The sequence below is a fragment of the Phoca vitulina genome, unplaced genomic scaffold (genome assembly GCF_004348235.1).
Source record: "Phoca vitulina isolate PV1807 unplaced genomic scaffold, GSC_HSeal_1.0 scaffold105, whole genome shotgun sequence".
Lineage (NCBI taxonomy): Eukaryota > Metazoa > Chordata > Mammalia > Carnivora > Phocidae > Phoca > Phoca vitulina.
The window spans coordinates 1583937-1605492 of record NW_022589808.1 but is presented as its reverse complement, the minus strand read 5'-3'; the positions used below and the strand labels follow the sequence as shown (position 1 = coordinate 1605492).

Below are 21556 nucleotides of genomic sequence, written 5' to 3'. Positions count from 1 at the left end.
CTCCTTCCAGTAATTTCCTTAAATCAGCTGCCTCTACAACCTGAAAGGCCATTCTTTTAAAACCCGATCACAAAGTGACCTTTTTTCTTTTGACCAGTTCAGGTAAGGTGACAGTGTGGAGGGTTTATTGTTTCCTGTATTATTTGAAATGCAAGTCTTTTCAGTTTTCTATGTGCATTAAAAGTTGTTCTACTGCAGGATTCAAAGTACAGTGGGTGCTGATGGCTGGTTTGAAATGACTCTCCCAAGAAACCCTATCCTTTTAAGGACCCATTATTCTATTACAACATCCCAGAGGCATCTTAGCACCAGATACCTCCAGCTAAACCCATTCCAGTTCATTTTTAGGAAACCTAACACTGACCAGCTTTAGTGCGCATTGCTCCTGGCTGCCTGTGTTTATTTTTGAATACCCACTGTGCTGAGTTAGAATGTGCTCGTTCAAAGCCCTCCTACTTAGTCATTCTTTCCTCCTCTTCACACACACCCTCGGTGCACATTTACAGCTCCAAGTGTGATTCTTGCATTTTAATTCCTTGCCCAAAATAGCTTAGAGATGATCATGTGTTAGAACTAAATTGCGCTGACATGCATTAGATAAACATAATAAAAAGTTTTCCCTTTTTGTTGTTTTTTGTGTGTTAAAGAAAACATTTAGCATCTTTAAGGGAACTGGGAAGAACTGTGCCTTGGGGCAGAGGGGCAGGTAGAGATCAGACGGGCTGAGCTGAAACCCGGAGTGATTGGCTTGTTCTTAATTCAACTGTGACCCTGCCTCAGATTCTAACATTTAAGCTCTGGCTGCTTGAATCTCCATCTTTCTCAGAAAATGAAGATAATCCACTGTCTCAGAAATGACTAAAAGTGAATAAAAGTCCTTCATCTCCATTATTTTACGTGGCTTGGTTCCTGATGATGTGCAGGCCACAAACTTATCTCCAGCTCCTGGACGAAGGCTTCAACTGGGACACAGAGGTGTAGTTTGTGAAAGATGCTTGGTTAAAAATAAATTAATGCTTCCAGGGGAGTTGTAGAACTTCCTGGCGCCATCTCAGCACTTGAGGACTGAACACCTTTCTTCTTTGACAAATCCAGATGTTACTTTCACCCTTCAGATAACTTTCTTAGCCAAGAGGGCAGCCACCATGGTGGTTGAGTGTGTGAGTATGTCATCCAGTAAAGACCCCAGTGGAGATATGTAGGTGGAACTCTCCTCAGCCCTCCGCTGTGCTTTCTGTGCATGTTTCGAAAAGAAGGCAGTGAGGAAAGCTCTGGAGAGTCCAGGGGGAAGTGGTCCATTACAGCTTCTCCAGGGAGTGAGCATCCACCCTGCACGCCATTTCCCTGCCTGTCCCTGTGATTTCACATTGGCTCCCTTCCTAAGTGGCTCCACATGGTTCGTTCTAGTGCCGTAAATCAGCAAGGCATGTATCAGCACACCCAGACCCCAGGGAGGTCAGTGCTGGTCTCACTGATGAACAGTGAGCCCTGCTGGGCTCACCTTGCTGGTAGCCCCTGCGCTCCTCTCCTCCACAGCGGGCAGCTGTGCGGTCCCCACTTCACAGATGAGGACACTGAGCTGGGGACCGCTGGGGACTTCACTCCTGCCAGCAAACCAGCAAGCTATAGGACAGTGGGCCTAACTCAGACCTTCCTCACTCTAGGGGTGCCCTGCGTGTTCCCCACTATTGCTTCCTGCATTTCCTAAGTCAGGCAAAAAAGGTATGGCTCTAAAGTATATGGCTTTTCCTTTTTCAGTCAGTCCAGATCTTTCATTAACTTGATAGCTAAGTTGTAATCCTCTCAAGCAAAGTTAGAAGTTGTTTTTGACACTCAGTGGTTACAACCCAATTCGATCACTTGGGTTAATAGACGGGACCTGTACCAAATGATTTGGAAATAATAGTGTTAGAATGAGGAAACTCTGCTAGTCAGGAAAATCAAATTCGCCCTCAGAAGTTTGCTATCACTGATGGTTTTCCAGTGAGTGTGCCTTAAGTTCTGAAGGTATAAAAAATAGTTCTAAATACGTCATTTAACAATGTTCAGTTTTTAAAAAATAAATGTATAATTTCCCATGAACAGTACTCCAAGTTATATACAGTAATATATATATATATTCTCATCAGAAGGAGTTGGCTCATGTGTGTGGTTAATGCACATTTTCCAGTCTGGATAAAATTGTGATTTTTTTTTTTTTTTTTAATAAAAACATCTGTAATGTGTTACTTTTGAAATTAAGGTCAGAACTTGAACATTTACTTCTCCCAGTCTTTCCTATGGACCCAAATGTAGTTCCAAATTGTGGAGAAGCAGCAGTCTTAGGGAGAGCAACTGACAGAAGAGTGAGACTAATTGTTTTCATTTTTTAAAAACCCTCAAGTTGCAGAAAGAAAACAGTCCCCGGAGAAGTGGCAGTTTCCTCTGTGATCAAAAGGAAGGCAACATCCGCCCCTTTGCCCACCCGGGAAGTCCCCGAATGCCCCGTCCCTTGGAGATGTGGCCCTGCGCAGACATCGACTCCACCCCGTTTGATGACCGGCCGCTGTCCAAGCTGAAGGAATCGGACAGATGTTCAGCACGGGAAAACCTCTACTTGGACGCCTTGTCTCTAGATGATGAGCCAGAGGAGCCTCCGGCCCGAGGGCCCCAGCGGGAGTTCAGGAACTGCCTCCCCCAGGTCAGCCTGGGATTTGGGGTCCAGTTAACTGCTACAGGACCAAGGGGTTGTCAGGAACCTGGCCACCTGGCCAGCAGGCTCGGGCTTTGCAAATCACAGCCTCTGGGTTGAGTAAGCATGAAACCTTCACAGTGCCAAGAGCTTTGCTTGGTGGTCCCGACCCCAAACTCCTAGCATGCGCTGCATTCAATTTCACTTGGCCAACGTGTCTCAGGTTTGGAGACGCAGGACTGTGTCCTGTGTAAACAAAAGGTCTCACCCATGAGCGGGTCCAGTGGAACCCACAGGAGGAGAGAATTCATTCTGGGACGTATAGGTCTGCAACCTCTCTTTAAATCATAGCAGCCTTCTGATTCTAAACAACTTACTGGTAACAAAAAAAATCTGTTCTAAAGCAAGTACCTCACACTGGGAAATAATAAGTGTCACTAAACAATGACATGCTATAAATTCTTACTCTGTGCAAAGGGGGAAAAATCCAACACTTTGAAGCTGTGTGTAAATTAGATCAGCAAAGCGGTGAGCTAAACTCTGGGCTGAGATTTCCACGGCACAATGTCAGGTTTTTCTGATTATGCCCTTTCTACAACTGGGTTTTAAAACCAGGTTGGATTTTAGGAATCATTACCTGTGAGTCAGTTTGACAGTTGCTGAACCTGTCACTTAACCTGTCCAAAGACAGACTTCGAAGAGTTCGTGTCAAGTAGTGTTGAAATGTGGGGCAGCTAGATTTCAGTGAGGTGTCTCTGAGGTCAAGTACCTTCTCAGCAGTATGTAGCCAGGTGGCATGACATCACCAGGATGGTGCCCTGTTTGACCCTTTGGCAACTCCCATGGTGCAGTTGCATAGCAGAGAGGAAGGAGCCCGTCCTGGCCCCGGTCCACCGTGATGGGGCCATCCTGAGCTGCGCAGAGCAGAAGTTGTGGTCAGTCCACCTCTGATTCCACATGGCAGAGCTCACCACTGAGAAAGTGCTCAAGCCTAAGGCTGTTGCATCACCTTCTACAGTGAGGCTTAGACCAAGGGACATAGCTGCCCAACTTCCTCTCTTGGGGGCCCCATCTTCCCTTTCCCCACCTCCTCCTCCTCTCTTTCTCTGTCTCTCTCTCTCACTCACGCGCACACACATACACACACATTCAGATGTGTGGGTTCTGGTTTTATTATTATATTTCAAAGGGCTGAGGGACAGGAACATTCCTGACCAAAACTTGGCCTTGGTGTACATTTTAAATGGTATTTTCCTATGGCCGAAGAGCAAAACAAATCATTTAGCACATTGAAAGTGCCTGGCAGCCAATATTAACTGATTCAGACGATCTTATTTCTTCTTTATAGGAAGAAGAAAATCACAAGGGAAACCTTCAAAGGTAAGTAAGACTGATGAAAACAATAGTCGGCTACTGAAATTAAAACCTCTTGGTCTTAAAATTCCATCTTGTCGCCACAGTCTGTGGTAACACTGTCTTGAGAATGACTTAAAGTAAGACTTCTGAATAAGTAGTTGCTTTATTATTATTGACTTCATAAATATGGCATTTTCTATTATTAGCAATAGAAAGGCCAGAGACACACTGTACTTATGTGGGTGTTAGTGTCATGGTGAGAACAGTTACAGTTGTGTATTGTGTATATAAAGGAATGTTATGTCCAGTGGTTTCTGGAAAGTCCACAGAAACCTCCCGCTTCTCATTTAGTCTGGAAAGACTCCCTCTTGATGTGCTGTGAGACATTTTATATACTGTGCATTTAAAGCTCTGCCCGCAGGATTTACTAAAATATTTCCCGGCAGTAAACCTTGAAGTAAATACAAAGTAAGTGATGTTGGTGATGTTAGTTATCGTCTATTTTAGGTCATTTGTATGATAGGATATATCTGAAAAGACATATCTAAGCAAATTTGTTTAAACACTAAAAATAGACAACTGAGTGGAAAGATTTCCTGTACACAGCCCCCCCACCCCCCACCCCCCCACACATGCTTTTTCTTTATAGATGAACACATGCTATTTCCACCACAGGAAACTTCTCCTCAGGGCAGTCTGCTGTTTCCAGATCTCCTCATCCCTGGTTTCCCTATGAACTTCAAGTCCATAAATTACTGTCTTCTTCCCATTTTGCCCTGTATTTGGTTCATCCAAAACCACCCAAAACGCCTGTGGTGCATTTCTGTCCTTCAGGCTCTGTCTTGTCTGGTCATTCTCGGACAGTCCAGCACCGCATTCGAGAACTAGAGCCTGGTTTCAAATGCACATCTGCCTCTCGCCAGCCGTGTGCCCTGGGGTGAGTTAGGTAACCACCCTGTGCCTCAGTTTCCTCATCTGTAAACAGAAGGCTTTTCAATTTCTTTACAGCTTAAATGTGTTTCTACACATGAAACAAAGTAATGCCTGACACAGACTAAACAGTCAACAAAGTTTAGCTATCTTCACAGAGCTCTTCCCTGCATAGTAGCTCTTATTTTTTTTATCTTTTTTTTAAAGTGTATTTATTTTTTGTAGTAATCGCTACACCCAACATGGGGCTTGAACTCACCACCCCGAGATCAAGAGTCATACACTCCACCGATGGAGCCAGCCAGGCGCCCCCTATTTTTTATATTAATTGCTGCTACTAATTTCAAAAGTCATACTTAGAAAAGTTCATCTTAAATTAACTTATATATCGGGGCACCTGGGTGGCTCAGTCATTAAGCGTCTGCCTTTGGCTCAGGTCATGATCCCAGGGTCCTGGGATGGAGCCCCGCGTCGGGCTCCCTGCTCCGCGTGAAGCCTGCTTCTCCCTCTCCCTCTGCCCCTCTGCCCACGTGTGTTCTTTCTCTCTAGCTCTCTCAAATAAATGAATAACCTCTTTTAAAAAAACCTTACCTATCAAAATGTCCGAGGTAAGAAAGTACATGTGTTGTCCCCACCATCCCCTTCTCTCTCTTGCTTCTAGCAGTTTCCTGTCTTCCCTCCGGACTTTCTTCTGTGCACCCTCACGTGCTGGCACGTTTCCGATGTGTCCTGGTTTTGTATCTGTCTTGCTTTGGCCACTGCTAAGGCTGATGTGTTCCCTTCCTCTGCCCACATCACCTCTATTCCACGAAATCCATCCAAGGGCTGGAGGCAGAAAGGCCCCACGCAGGTGCACTGGCTTACCTCTGAGGGTAGTTCCTCCGTGGGCAGAAACGGGGCTTAGACGAGCTGTGTCCAAGAAATGCAGAAAGGATTGGGGTTTCAGTACCCACAGAGCACTTCCAGCCCCCAGAGAACAGCGTTCTGAAGCTCATTTTTTCCTTTAAGATTTTATTTATTTGAGAGAGAGAGCATGCATGCACTCACAAGTGGGGGCAGGGGCAGAGGGAGAGGGAGAGGGAGAAGCAGGCTCCCCGCTGAGCAGGGAGCCCGACGCAGGGCTCTATCCCAGGACCCTGAGATCATGACCTGAGCTGAAGGCAGCTGCTTAACTGACTGAGCCACCCAGGCACCTGAAGCTCATTATTAATTCAGCAACTCCTTGACTTGGCCAGAGGCTAGAAGAGAAAAATCACACTTACCGGAAATTGACCCATCCCTTCTATTTCTTTTTATTTTCAGTGCTAGTTGTAGCCAGCTTTCTGTTATTCACTGGGCCATGGGAGGGTTTGTAGATTATTTCTAACAAAAAAATACCACTAACTTTTGCCCCTAGTGAGAAATAACAAGATAGAAGCCCTACTGGTATCATTTGTAGCCTGCTCTCTTTTACCAGGGTGGCGACCACAATGGCATGTGTCTCCAGGGTGAGGGCAAAGGCACCCAGGGCTTTGCCTGTTCTGTGGGCCAATCCATGTGGCACACAGACCCCAATTCTGGTCTCACCATCATTAATGGTTTCTGCAGTGAAGTGTAGCCCATGTACTCTCCATCTGGGACCCGTTTGGCAGCACCCGTGCTGGTCTGAAGCCCTAGGTATTTGAACTTCTGTTTGGGGTGTGCAGATATGAATATGTTCTATGAGAAAGTGGTCTAGTTGCAGAGACAGTGAATCTGCGTATGCACCACCCCTGCCCCAGCAGGAGGGATTTCTGGCCAGAGGGTCCAGGCCTGAGCCTCCTTCCTGACCGCCCCTGCTTTGCCCTGGGTGGGTTGACAAGCTGCCTAAGCGCTCAGGCAACCTCCTGTCTTAGCATTTTGGAATCCCCAACACCCCATACGGTGCCTGCCCTGGCCTATAGGAGGCAGTCAGGAAATTCATACCAAATAGAAATATATTGAATGAAAGCACATATATAGGGAGGAATCTACATCCAAATCCACATCCATCAGGCAGCACTTACCCAAACCTGGCTGTTCCTTTAGCTCACGCATCTTCACCCTCCCATGTGTTTGTGTGTCTGCAGGCATCTTCTTCTTGTCCAGGAATACAGGGAGAGCAAGAACACAAGACAGGCTGGGCTGTAGAGGAGGGAGCAGGGGAGGGAAGAACCGACCCCTGGTGGTGGATTTCGACAGAGCCGGATGGAGTTTCTGTTTGAAGTCGTTTTTGGAAATTACATGCCCACCTGTCACACCTTCCACCTCCCTTCTTTGCTCCACATCTTCCATTTGGCCTCTGGAGATGGGAGTCAGTACAGTTGACCCCTGAACAACACGGATTGAACTACACGGGTCCACTTAGATGTGGACTTTTTCCAGTAAATACAGTATAGGGCTGTAAATGTATTTTCTCTTCCTTATGGTTTTCTTAATATTTTCTTTCTTTAGCTTATTTTATTACAAGAATACAGTGTTTAATACATACACAAAGTATGTGTTAATAGACTATCTTATTGATAGGGCTTCCGTTCAACAGTAAGTTATTAGTAGTTAAGTTTTGGGGGAGTCAAAAATTGTACGTGGGTTTTCGACTGCACGGGGATTGGACCCCCTAACTCCTGTTGTCATTCAAGGGTCAACTGTACTTCACTGGAAATAGAGGATGAGGCTGGCGGGAGAACGGTCGTCAGGTGATAGCTGTGATGTGGTGGTATCCAGCCCCCTCCGCGTATACCATTCACTGGCTTGGGATCAGGCCGGGGCTGTGTTCTGTCAGTAACGCGAGCGCCTACTGCAGTGCCTGGGACTCAGGAAACCCCTAGTAGGTTAGGAATCGGAGGCACTCATCAGCCAGGTGTCCTTGCTATGGAGCATCCACAGGCCAAAATGAAAGCATTCCAAAGTGGGTTTATATTTTATTTTACATTTTATTTTATTTTATTATTTTATTTCATTTCATTTCATTTCGTTTCATTTTTTAAGCCCCAGGTGATTCCAGTGTGCAGTGACATTTGGGAACCACTAGGTTAAGAAGTTCTCTACTGGTGGGTTTGGAAGTCACCTCTCGTGTGGGCAGGACACGCGTGCCTGCCCCAGGTCAGGGGTGGCAGGTGAGCACGCTTCCTGGCTGGCAGGCAGCTGACATCGTCTTCTCTCCCGCTTTTCCCAGGGCTGTGTCTGTGTCCTCCATGTCTGAGTTCCAGCGTCTGATGGACGTCTCTCCCTTCCTGCCGGAGAAGGGCCTGCCGGCTGCCAGCAACAAGGAGGACGTCACCCCGCCCCTGTCTCCGGACGACCTGAAGTACATCGAGGAGTTCAACAGCAAGAGCTGGGACGAGAGGCCCCCAGAGCCCTGGGCAGACAGGACCGAGGGAGGGCGGGCAGGGAATGAGGCCAGTGCTGAGCCTTTCCCTGACTCTTCCTGGTACCTCACCACGAGTGTCACCATGACCACGGACACCGTGACCAGCCCAGAGCACTGCCAGAAGCAGCCCCTACGGAGCCACGTGTGCACCGAGCAGGCCGGGCTGCGGGTGCTGCACAGCCCGCCCGCTGTCCGCAGGCTGGACAGCATCATGGCGGCAGGGGGTGAGGGCAAGGGCCGGTCAGAGCCCGAGTGCCAGTTTCCCACAAGCAGAGCCAGGGTGGGCGCTGACGACACAAAGGGGGGTCCCTCAGAACATGTGCTTAGCAGGTGGCCTTGTGCCCCCTCCAGACACTCCCGAGACTATGTGGAGGGAGGGCTGCGCCCCCTCGAAAGTGCCCTCTGCACTCCCCTGGGGTTCGTCTCCCCACTACACAGCCTGCAGATGGCCAAGAACATGAGTGATGACATGAAGGAGGCGGCCTTCTCCGTCAGGAACGCCATATGCTCTAGTCCCCCCAAGCCTCCACTCAAGGACATGGCCTGCCAGACCAATGGGTCCCGGACAACGGGGACACAGACCGTTCAGACCATCAACATTGGCCTGCAGACCGAAGCCCTGCGTGGCAGCGCCATCACCAGCAGCCCCCACAAGTGTCTCACGCCAAAGGCAGGGGGTGGTGCCACGCCCGCGTCATCTCCTTCCCGCGGCCTTAGGAGCAGGCAGGTGGCCCCCGCCATCGAGAAGGTGCAGGCCAAGTTTGAACGCACATGCTGCTCCCCCAAGTACGGGTCTCCCAAGCTGCAGAGGAAGCCCCTCCCCAAAGCCGAGCAGCCAAATAGCAGGACCTCCCTGGGGCTGGCTCCAAAGGGGTGCAGCGAGTCGGCCTGGGCCCGCTCCACCACCACACGAGAGAGCCCTGTGCACACCGCCATCAACGATGGCCTCTCCAGCCTCTTCAACATCATCGACCACAGCCCCGTGGTACAGGACCCCTTCCAGAAGGGAACACGGGCCGGGAGTCGGTCTCGCTCAGCAGAACCTCGGCCGGATCTGGGCCCAGGCCAGGAAACCAGCCCCAGTTCCCGGGGACGGTCCCCCAGCCCCATCGGGGCTGGCTCAGAGACGTGGAGGGAGGAAGGGGGAGAGGGCACGCCCTTGAGGCAGGACTTATCTGCTCCCCCTGGTTACACGCTCACTGAGAATGTAGCCCGGATCCTCAACAAGAAGCTGTTGGAGCATGCCTTAAAGGAGGAGAGGAGGCAGGCCCCCCACGGGCCTCCAAGTCTTAACAGTGACAGCCACATGGGAGAAACAGTCAAAGCTGAACCAGGGTCCATCGAGGTAATAAGGCTGAGTATTCCAACCCTCACCCCACCAGCTCTTCTGTTTAAATGCCAGGAAAACGTGTAAACCTGGGGTTTTGCTAGGTCATCTGATTTCAAGAATCCTTATCCATAATAGGTTCTTGTGAGCTGGGAAGATACAGGGTTTATGGGAGAATGGGACAGGCAGAAACACAAGCCCTGAGCTACTCCTAAAGAAAAGTTCATATTATTGTCCTCAGTGATCTCTTCTTGAAGATGTAGCTCGAGGTTTGATTCAGGTTCTCTGGTCTGGTGTAGGTGATTGATGCTCGTCTGTCTATCTGGGCCTTTCACTTGGGGTTATAATTTGCCCTCTTTCTGTGTGAATTTGTGTCCTAGAAAAGTGTATGTGTGAAGTGCGTGAGAGTCCCATCAGGCCTCCTGCGTGCTCCAGATCTTTATCCAGGGCAACACGAGAGGTGTGCCGGAGAGGGTGTGATAGTGTGGATACTAGAACATCCTTCATCAGGAATGTATGAGAAGGTCTGGATTCCAATGCTGGCTTCAGTACAGAATAGCAGTCCTCTGTCTCACAGATCCCATGCCCCCTGCGACCATGAATCTCCCTGGCCATAAAACCAGGTGAGACAGATGGATAAGATCAAAATCCTGCCTTCATACGATGTGATCATTACTATTATCCCCCTTCCATCTCTCATCATCACACTATATAGGACCACACATCCCAGCACCTATTATTACTATGCGATTATTATTACATCCCCCTTAGCATTATTCACCGATCGGTCAGCGATGAATTTTGTTCTCACACGTTTCCACACGCAGTATGTCCATACCACACCACTTTAAAAACAATCGCGTTTCCACTTCAGGAATGAGCGAAACAAAGCCTGACGGTAAAGCTGGGACCGAAGGCGTGGGGCTGCGGGCCTGATGCGGTGAGACCGCGCACAGTCCCCGCCTCCGTCAGACACTGTTCGGCCCGGGATCCCGCGTGCAGACTGGAGGGTGAGGCCGACTCACCACTAGCCCAGATGGACAGACTCCACACCCATGGAATCCAGACACCCCTAACCATTCTCCAGGCGGCTCCTGCAGATGGCAAGGGTCGGAGAGGAGAGACACACACTCCCTGGGCTGCAGCCCTGCTGTCCGCCGTGGCCCGGGCAGCCCTGGCTTCACAGGTGCGGAGACGAGGCAGGTGTGTTTCCACATTTCCCTGGTGGGGGGATGGGGGGCTGGTCAGTGGCTTCCAGGCTAACCCACCAAGTGGTAGCTCAAAATATAGAGTTTAAACCACGTGAGATTGCCAGTGACCTACAGAAATGGCAATTGCCATTTCATTCAACCTAATATTGATAGTATATTGGCCACGTTCCGAACATAGGAGTCTTTGTGATACAGTTGTTTACATGCTCTGAGAAGAACAAATACCAAGGTTGAGAGTTCTCGGGTGACAAATGGTGTCTTCTGCGGGCTTCTGTTACCCCTATCCTTCCAGGGGCCTGAGGTAGGTGACTCACTACTGCAGAGGGCTTATTTGTGTGAATGCCCCACCTTCTTCAGGCTCTGGAGGAATCCGGGGAAATGAGGGCTCTGTCCCAAAGCATTAACTGGCTGTGTCTGCAGTGTCCATTAATGTTAGAAACTAAAGAGAAATTAATGTTTAGGAACCAAAAAGGGCTTTGAGTTACAACGACTGCTCCAGGCAATCTATGATAGAAGAAAGACAACCGCTTAATGGCTAAATCACAGCTCCAAAGCATGAAAACGGTTTTATCAGGACAGAACTGTGCCTGTCCCCCTGCCACTTGGGTCCTCTATAAAGTGTCTGTTTAGATTTTCTTCTCACTGGGTGTGTTTGCTACCAAAGAGATGATTGGCCAAGTTGGGGGGATTCAGAACCTGTGTGGAGCCCTCACTGGCAGAGAGTAAATGTTGTGGGCTCTTTTTTCCTTTTCTGTTGGAATTTTGCTTGCTCTAGATTCCAGTGGAGTTCTTCCTTGTCTAAACTGACTTCCTATATTAGGCCCATTGGAAATCCCTTTCCATCACTCCATAAATTATGTAGTAAGTAGTTCTGGGTTTTCATTCCAAAATCACCAGAACTAATGCGGATTATCCAACCTGCCCTGAGCGCCCGGCTGTGGGCCCTTCCCTGAACGCTCCACCGGATGCCTGGACAGGGACCTCCCTGGCGGGGGGCACAGCAGTAAATCTCCTTCGTCTTTTCTCGCTCCCGCCCCACGGCTGTATTTATCCTCTTTTTCTCTTGAAGCTGTAGCACCAGCTCTACCCTGCAGAGAAGCTAAGAGGGGAGTTGTGGGGTGAAGGAAAAGAATAATCTGGAAATGCAGTGCTATTCTTCCCTCCCAGGTCTAGTGGACAATACAAGGGGAAATTTTCAGCGTGAGCAATGGCCACGTGATCACTGTGACTAAAACAGACCATTTAATCCTCTGTTTCAAATACAACAGTCATGTGACTTCCATCTCCATGCATGCCAAAGGGTTTCTGAAATGTGAAATGCTAAAGGGCAAATCAGGGAAGAACAGAAAGCAGAAGGGAGAGGTCTGTTGCTGTTCTGTCCTGAGGGTCCTTCTGTGCTCCAGACTACCTGGACCCAGGCGGAGAGAGGCCTGTGTACGTGCGAGGGCACCTGCCGGCTTCTGTGGGCCTCACGTTTCTCCTGATAGCTGTCCCTGGACCTGCCACCAGGCTTGTTGACTTTAAACCTTTACTGTTCTTTTTAAAAAAATACTTTCCAACCTACTTGCTTTTCTTTTCTTTCTCTGTCTGTTCTGTCCAGAACCAAACTGTCTTACTAACTGCCCCATGGGGACTCTAGCCCTGCCTGCCTCACGCCGTAAGTGCTTTCTTCCTTCTTTGCACACCGTCTGGAAAGGTCCTCTGTGTAATTCGGGGTTGGTATCTGACATTCAGAAATGAGGCCGAATCATACCGGGTAGATCTGCCCTGTCCATAGAGCCCGCCACCTGCTTGCACTGGCCTGGGGTCCATAAAATTCAGGGACCGATTGGTAGGCCTAGACATTCCAGAGATTTCTGCTCTCTGCTTTCAGAGGGGTAAAGGGATATTGGCCAGAGGGGACTTTCTCAGGCACAGAGGCCTGGCCTGTGGGGGTCTGTGAGCCCAGTGTTTTCCCAGTCAGGCTGCACCTGCTCACTGGTATTCTGGAGGCACATGCACACCACCAGATGCTGTAATGAGGTGTGACCTTAACACAATGAAGCTTTTCTCTCTTTTTCAACAACTGCACCAGAAGGAATAAATCCAAATGTATCTTGTCCTTTCAAATGATCACCATAGGTGACATAGTAAGCACTCAATAAATATTTGTTGGATGAATCAACAACAGAGCCATCCCTTGTTCCCAAAAAATAGCCTCAGAATTGCCGTCTGAGCCTGAATCGAGGCTGAAAAAATACCAACTTAGCATTTGATCAAGAATTAGTCGCCCACCCACCTCACCCACTGGTCTTAAATCGGAGTGCTAAATGCAAAAATGCGATTGGCTCTCAAAGACGAAAAAGATGCTCCCAAGATAAAATGGCCACATAGCCCATTGCAGTAGCCTCTCAGGGAAGGACAAGATCGTTTGCTTGTCTGTGCTCGTGTGTTACTAAAGAAAAAGCTCATTCTTGAACCCGTGGTCACACAGTTCTTCCTATAGGGGTTCACACGGGGAAGAGGTGGCACCACACTGTCTAATCAAAAGCCCGTTCTGGTTCAGCATCCACCAGGTGGAAAAGGGCTGCAGTGGTGTAGGAAAAAAACCTACGGTAGCAGCCATCCCAACGTTCAACACCCTGCCACACGTGTAACACACACCACACACTCATAGACAGCACATGCAGCACACAACACTCATGCACAAGATGACTCACAACGCACACACAGCGTATCCTCATACACAGCACATACAACACAACACTCCTACACAACATGATGCCACACATACACAACACACTTATACACTACACAACACACACACAATACAAACACGACACAACACACAAATCTTAATACCGGGAGCAGAGACAGAAAAAGATAAAGCGGTGGCAGATTTCCCAAGCCCCGCATCAGCGGTGCATGCTCACAGAGGGGCTGAGCTGAGGGCAGGACAGCTTGCCCCGCCTAGTTTGCATTTCAGCTATTTCAGGCCGGGCTTCGTGGGCGAGGTCTTCCTGGTTGCCATGGTTCCCATCAGCAGAGTGCTTTGCTAATCAAGGCTTCCCCATCCTCTGCTACGACGTGTAGTCACAAAGAGGCCTGGACGGTTAGGAGTAGTTTCCAGTGTTCATGCCATTTTCCGCTGGGCCCAGGGGGAGGCAGGGACCACCTCACTCCATCGCTCTTCCAGAAGCACCACGCCGGCGCTCCACCTTTCGCCTTTCCTCTTCCCCCTCCTTCTCCCATTGCTCATCGACACAGCCCACCGTCTGGTCTCTGCTGTCACTCCCTGCTCCGCAGACTAAACCGTCCTCATCCTGGCCTCTGCGCGCTTGCTCGTCACATCTTTGTCAGTCCGCTGCCGCCCTTCCTGACGGGCTCTGAACGCCTGTGTTCTCTGTCATTCTTCATTGCAGTGGCTTACCATCTCGGCTTTTTCTCGTTTGAGTGTCCCTTGGGCGGCCGGGTTCCGCCCCGTGGAACTCACCGTTTCCTCACGCCCCCCCCACCAACCTCCCGGGCACCAGCATGCTCCAGGTGTGGGCATCCTTGGTTCCTATCCTGCAGACTAAGTAGCTCGACACTCATTAACACTAGAAAAGGAGCACGGGCCCTTGAGAAGAAGTATGATAGGTGGTTGGCCCCCCGGTTGAGTGTGTCGTGCATGATCTGTTCTCAGAAGGTGTAGGATGCCCGTGACAGAAGCACAAGCACTCTGATTCCACTTTTTAAAATGCTGCAGCAAGGAAGAGTCGTTAAGAAAACTAGACCGAAGTTAAAATTTCTGCCTGCAGCATTTTTTCCATGTCGTGGGAGTTTGTTTAACCCACTGCCAGTCAACTTGGAATAAGCAGTAGTGGAGTTCGTTTTAAGGTGTCTTGTTGCTAATGCAGCTGGATAAATCATGGGTCTCTTCATGGGCCTCCAACAAGACCAAAGCATAGGGAGGCTGGCCTCTCAGGGCTGGGTCACTGTGGCTAGTAGATCATTCAGGAGGGCCAAAAGGTTGGGGTCAGCTGGGTCAGGATGTGACCAGGTGGCCTGTGGCTTTCCCCACCTTCCATCGGCTCCAGCCCAGTTCTGAAGATGATGCATAAACATATTCATCTCACAGCATTGCCATATTTTGATCATAATTTGCTATCTTCTCATTACTGTGCCACTGATCATCCGAGTTGAATTTTTCACTTAACATTTTAAATTATCCTCCCCGAGCAAATATAAATTAACATTCTGAAGTTGCTCCTGATCGATCCATTGCATTGACCTCGAGTCTGTTGAGAAGTGTGTTTGGGGAGACTCACTCCCCCGCTCCCGGAGGAACTGTCAGTCTGAGTAACCCTGTCTTTCTCTTTCTCGGCTTTGAAGGAACTACCTTGTTCTGCACTAGCTCCATCCCTAGAACCCTGCTTCTCCAGGCCCGAGAGACCAGCAAACCGTCGCCCTCCGTCCCGTTGGGCCTCCCATTCCCCTACTGCCTCACCGGCTCAGTCACCCGGAGACCCAGCCTCGTTGGAGGAGCTCGGCGACGAGGAGCCACCCGGGGAGAAGACACACCTGTGACGAGTGCAAGTTTGCATGGATTATCGGGGAATAATTCCCTGTAATTTGCATAACCACACCGTACTCATCAACCAAGCTCCGCCCACAAGAGGAGATCTAGCTTTCCCAAGGTCAAAGAATGTTTTTTAAAAAACACACAGCTGCTGAATGTCCAACCTGTGAACCTGAGATGTTTCTAGAACGAAACCGTAAACGTGCCTGTAATAACTTAATTTTTTTCATAGCTCAGAAAACTATTTTTGTCTCCATCTTTTTTACACACAGTATATTAAACAAAAAAAGCTAGATAAGATATAAATTTAAAAAATAAAAGTTTTAAAGATGTACATTTTAAGAGATTCTGAACGCCCTTGCTCTCAATACTGACTGCCTCTCTGTTAAATTTGCACTGTTACACTTTGGTTTGGTTTATTTCCACGTTGAATTAGACTGTTTTAAGTTAATTTTATTTTGTCAGTGTTTTTGTTTTTTAAGAATTTTTTGAAATGCTTCAGACTGTCTGATTCAATGAACTTTTTGTAGTGAAAGAGCCATGAAGCCAGTCGACAAGACAGAAATCCTCTCTACGGGAGGGGATACACATCTGCATTCTTGCAAAGGTACAGAGTCCTCAGCTGGGCTTACCAAATTCGCTGTATAATCCACATCCTCTACTCGACTTGCACGTCTTTGGGTTCGAAGCGCTGGGGTGCATGTACATATTGCTACTGTGGTCTCACCATCACATAAGTGTGAGTCATCTGTCCCACCGTAATACGTTGTGAATCCCTCATACTGTACTTTTATCGTTGTCCTCTTGCATCGAGATACAACAGCAATGGCATTTTTAAATTATTGTTAACGATGAACTGGCAATATACAGTGTTTACTCAAAATTTTCTTGTTTAAGGAAAAGCACTACAAAAAGTCAGGAGGGTACCACACTGAATCAAAGGATGGTGCCTCGGAGTCTGTATGAGACCATGATGAAGTAGAAATAAAGCCTTTACAAGATGGCGGCCTGTGCCGGGACCTCATGTTTCACGTGCCCTGCATCCTCTCCTAAGGGCTCAAGCGACAGTTTTCCTAGCCAGGGGAATGAGGGAAAGGGGAGGTCCTGCTACTAACACACCTCACCTAACTAACACACCGTGAGTGCGTGGTGTGCCACAGCTTCCCTGTTGTCTGTAAGAGCGTCCTGGGGTTGATGAAAAGGTGACTTCGTTGTGGTTGAAAACATGGCGGGCGTGGAGGTGTGAGGGAACTGCTACCCACAAGTCCAAATGCTGCCCGGCCTCCCTCCCTCTCCCCTCCTTGGGAAAGTGGGAGTGGCCAATCACCTGGCCGGTGCTTCCCTCCCTGACTGAGAGATGTCACCCGGCCTGTCAGTAGGTGACAGAGTAGGGGTTTTTAAAGAGGTGATGCTGCCAAAGAGCATAAGAACTACTTCAGGCCAAATGTCCTTCTCTAGACTTGCTGACAGAATAAGCTCTGTTCCCAGTGTTACCACAGTTCTGCCTTTAAATATTTTCCCCCAAAATGGAAAATGCCAGCTATCGGTGAGGACGTGGAGACACTGGAACCCTGGGGCACTCCTGGGGCAGCCACTGTGGAGAACAGCATGATGGGTCCTGAAGGGAAACCAAATCATCTGTGCTCCAGCAGCTGTGGTCATAGCCCAGAAGAATTGAAAGCTGGGACTTGAACAGCTATCTGCACACTGATGTTCACAGCAGCATGATCCACAAAGCCAACCAGTGGAAACAACCTGTCAGTCAGTGAGCGAATAAACGAGATGTGGTCTCTCCACACAATGGAATACTGTGCAGCCTTGGAAAGCCAGGAGATTCTGGCACATACGTGCTGCCTACCACATGCACCAGTCTTGAGGATGCTATGTTAAGTGAAAGGAGCCGCTCAATCACAAGAATAACAAATACTGTATGGTTCCACTTCTAAGAAGTACCTAGAGTAATTAAATTCATAGATACAAAAAGTAAGATAATGGTTACCAGGTTACAAGGGGAGAGGAAAGAACAAGGGGTTAGTGTTGAATGAGTACAGTTTCTGTTTGGGATGATGAAGTTCTGGAAATGGATGGTGGTGATGGTAGCTCAACAATATGACTGTACTTAATACCCCTGAACTCTACACTTAAAATGATTAAAATGGTATATTTTACCAGAATAACGATTTTTAATGCAAAAAATACTCCACCTAACTACTCTAGACATAGGTGCAAACAAACTAACAAGTCAACAAACCTTACTTTTGTGCCTGTCCTGTGCCCACGGTAAATGCTAGAAGGTGCATTAGTGTTTCTCCAGTTGGAAGCAACCAGCCAGCAGAAAGAAGGGAAATCGTTGGCACTCATAACTGGAAAAGTGCTAGAAGTGCAGTCACAATCCAGAGCCTCCAACAGCGCCATCAGGATTCTGCTCCCAACAGTCAGCTACAGTGGCCCCCAGCAGCTCCTATTTGTTGCTCAACTCCTGGAGAAAGAAGATCTCTTACCAGTGGCTCCAGCAAAAGCCCCAGGAGTCCTAAATCTCATGGGTCTCCTGTAACTCACATGTCGCTCCCTGAGCCAACTGTTGACAGATTTGCCCAGCAGAGAAGAACCAGGGGGCTGGCAGAATAGAGGCAAAGGTGCCTGGCAGGAGCGAAGGCGGTATGCCCCAGAGAGAACGTGCTGTCTGGTTTCAGTGAGAAGGCAGGAGAGGTTGTTGGGTTGGGAGACCAGTAGGAGCAGAGGTGGTGGCAGTAGTACATCAGATGGGAGCAGTGACAGGCTCATGGGGCTGGAAGCAGACCCTGGAGTGAGCAAAGCCACACCGTGCAGTGCCTTGAAAGCCAGTTTGGAACTTCTCCGACCGTCCAATTTTCTAATAGTTGGGGATATGTATGCTTGAGTCCATTTGTTGTGGAACTACTACAACTCCTGCAAAAGCAAGACAGTAAGTCGGATGAAATCATGTTCTAGACTCCTGTCCAAATGAATGCCTTGGGCAGCTAAGTGGGTAATGCTGGGCTCTGAAAGGGGAGCAGGTGCATCAGGGGCCAGCCTGCAGGGAGTGTCTGTTAATATCTTCAGGAGCTGTCCTCAATATGCCACTTGCTTTTATGTCCTGAAGAAAGAGGCAGAGGCAGATTCCTGGAGCCCAGCTAGCAGCCCTCACACACGGGGCCTGCCCTGCCCATTGGGTTGGGACCAGCACCAGCCGCCCAGAGACAGATCTCCTCAAACTGTACTCGACCTGGGCTTTTTTTTTTTTTTTTAATATCTGTGCATTCCCTGATTTTAATTTTTATTTAGTACATTTGTGTTTCAGTCTCTTTTTTTTTTTTTTTTTAAAGATTTTATTTATTTGAGAGACAGAGAGAAAGCACAAGCGGGGGTAGGGGGAGAGGGAGAAGCAGGCTCCCCACTGAGCAGGGAGCTCGACACCGGGCTCCATCCCAGGCCCTTGGGATCATGATCTGAGCTGAAGGCAGATCCTTAACCAATTAGCCACCCAGGTGCCCCTCAGCCTCTTTTAAAATTAAACTTGCCAGAATTGAGCATATTTATTTTGTTCAAAAAGTAGCTGAGAAGGACAGCTATTATTTTCTATTGTCTAACTCACTGATTTTTTTTTTAATTGTAAAATACACATAACACAAAATTTACCATTTTAACCATTTTAAAGTGTACAATTCAGTGGCCTTTAGAGCATTCACAATGTTGTGCAGCCATCAGCATTGTCAAAACCCAAAACATTGTTCAGCCCCCCGAAAGGAAATAGACATTTGGCAGTCATTCCCCCCAGCCCTTGGCACCCATGACTCTGTTTTCAGTCTCTGTGGATTTGCCTATTCAGGATATTTCATATAAATGGAATCACACAATATGTGGCCCTTTTTGTCAGGCTTCTTTCACTTAGCATAGTGTTTTCTTTTCTTTTCTTTTTTTTTTTTTTGAAGATTTTCTTTCTTTTTATTTGACACAGAGACAGAGATAGAGAGCATAAGCAGGGGGAGCAGCAGGCAGGCAGAGGGAGAGGGAGAAGCAGGCTCCCCGCTGAGCAGGGAGCCCGATGCAGGGCTCGATCCCAGGACCCTGAGATCATGACCCTGAGCCGAAGGCAGATGCTTAACCGACAGAGCCACAGAGGCGCCCCTAGCGTAGTGTTTTCGAGGCTCAGCCATACTGTAGCACGCATGCGTCAGTGCTTCGTTCCTTTTATAGTTAGACGCTATTACATTGTATGGATGCACTTACATGTTGTTTACTCATTCATCAGTTGATGGTAACGTGTCTATTTGTAAACCAAAAGGACGTGCTTTGGCTATTTTAAGCAACCTTCAGCATTCCCCAGTTGCCAAAAAGGAGGCAATTCATGAATAATTAAGACACTTATCAATCAACTTACAGCACTGAGGCACTTTGGTGTCTTTGACTTTTAGGCATAGTTGTTTTCACAAGGCCCCCAGTACGTCTTCTGCTCACCTTGCTTGTCTTTGGTTTGCATTTAGTCCTTTCCACATCTTTCTTTGAATGCAGTGTGCACTGGAAACCAGTATAGCAAGAAATCAGGCTGAGTCATAAGCAAGCTGGGTGTTTGAATGGATCTGATGACACTGGGTCTTTAATACACCCTGAGTCACTAGAATCAGTGTGGCACCGCGAGTGGAAAAATCTGGATTTGAATTATGGTTTGAACACTTAAAGTAGTACAACCTTGGGCCATCTCTTGAAGACTCATTTGAAAAACAGCAACAATAATACCTACTTCCCAGGCTTATAAGGATCAAGGTTTATTGTGTGCAAGATCCTCTGCTAGGGGTTGCGAACACCAGACATGAACAGAAAAGACAAGCTCCTGCTTTTGCCGAGCTTCTGTTTAGTGATGAGAACCCGGAAAACAGAGGTGGGAGTGTGGTGTAGACGTACTGAAAGGCTCCCCTAGGGAGATACCGCTTGAGCAGAGAAAGGAGCAGCTGTCAGCTGCAGGTGGGCAGAGGGACTAACCGGTGCAAAGCTGGGATGAAGAGTGTGCATGCGCCCAGCCTGTTTCGAGAAGCGGAAGAAGGCCATCGTAGCCTGTGCAAGAGGGAGAGAGACCAGGGAGCTTGGGAGAGGCCCCGTGGCCCACAGGAGAGTGTTCGGATTTTCGGCTAGGTGGGGGAAAAATCCACTGGAAGATAATTAAATCAGGGGAGTTACTTTTTAGAAGATTACTGTGATATAAGAATAAGAACAGGGCAAGGTTGGAAGGCATCCTGGTCAAAGACAGTTGTGTTGACCCAGAGAAGCCATGATGGTTTTTAGCTCCTGTTCTTATTAGCCACGTCACCACCAGGATCGCCACCTGCTGCTCGTCAAGAACCGGGCTTTAGAATCTGCTGCTGAGGATTCTGCAGGCCCCACCGCCAAGCTCCAGGATCTACCCCCGTGGTTCTGATAAAAACTGAAGGAAGCCCTTATTTATTCTGTGGCCTCTCAGGCTGGGCCAGCAGTCCTGCCCATGGCCTCGGGCGCTGAAGAACCGGTCTTCCCTCTTAGCTCCCATCCCTTCAGGGGCAGAAAAATCGCACAGCAAGGTTCGCACAGCAAGGTTGTTGCATTTTGTTTTGTTTTTAAGCTCTGATCTTTCACAAGGAAGTTGGCACTTCTGAGCTATCATCCATCATTTGTAATTTAATAGAAGTGGCTTGTCTCTGTAGGGGGAGGACTTGAGGACTCCAGGCCCCGGGGTGGTTGAGGAGGGCTGGGGAGGCAGTGATAGGGGCTGAACAACCTTATCTAAAAGAACAGGATAGGAACACAAAGTGAGCCAACGTTGTTTTTCCTAGGCCAGATTCCATCCATTAGATTGAACGAACCCACTCCATTCCAATGACAGAAGCTTCTGTAACTTCCCAGTGAGCTAATAAACTTCAGCAGGGTTCCAGGACTCCAAACCTCATCATCCCCACGGTAATCCTGGAACGATTCATCATTCATCAACCCACGGCCAGCACTGGCCCCCTCTAAATTCACTTTTAACCGATTAAAATAAAAACAAAACCCTGAAGATATTCTGATGAAACAGGCACGCCTAAGAATAGCTCGGAATTCTAAATTCTAAATCCCAAATTTCTGGAGCGTGATTAAGCAGTCATCTATAAAACTGTTTATACTTCTT

The 21556-nt window shown here is 48.4% G+C and overlaps 1 protein-coding gene across 7 annotated transcripts in view; it reads left to right on the top strand.

Annotated features, from left to right (window-relative positions):
* MTCL1 (microtubule crosslinking factor 1) overlaps positions 1-18642 on the top strand; it is a 122541-nt gene extending 103899 nt beyond the window's left edge. For 3 of the 7 annotated variants that reach the window (XM_032397862.1, XM_032397867.1, XM_032397864.1), the window contains 5 exons: positions 2384-2680; positions 4020-4051; positions 8130-9669; positions 12463-12519; positions 15216-15302. In XM_032397862.1, coding sequence (XP_032253753.1) covers positions 2384-2680; positions 4020-4051; positions 8130-9669; positions 12463-12501 — 1908 coding nt within the window. In that variant the 3' untranslated portion in view covers positions 12502-12519; positions 15216-15302. Of the gene's footprint in view, positions 1-2383; positions 2681-4019; positions 4052-8129; positions 9670-10525; positions 12437-12462; positions 12520-15215 lie in introns of those variants that run through there. The other 4 variants (XM_032397861.1, XM_032397860.1, XM_032397865.1 and 1 more) reach the window with 3 other exon arrangements.
* Positions 18643-21556: the final 2914 nt, after the last annotated feature.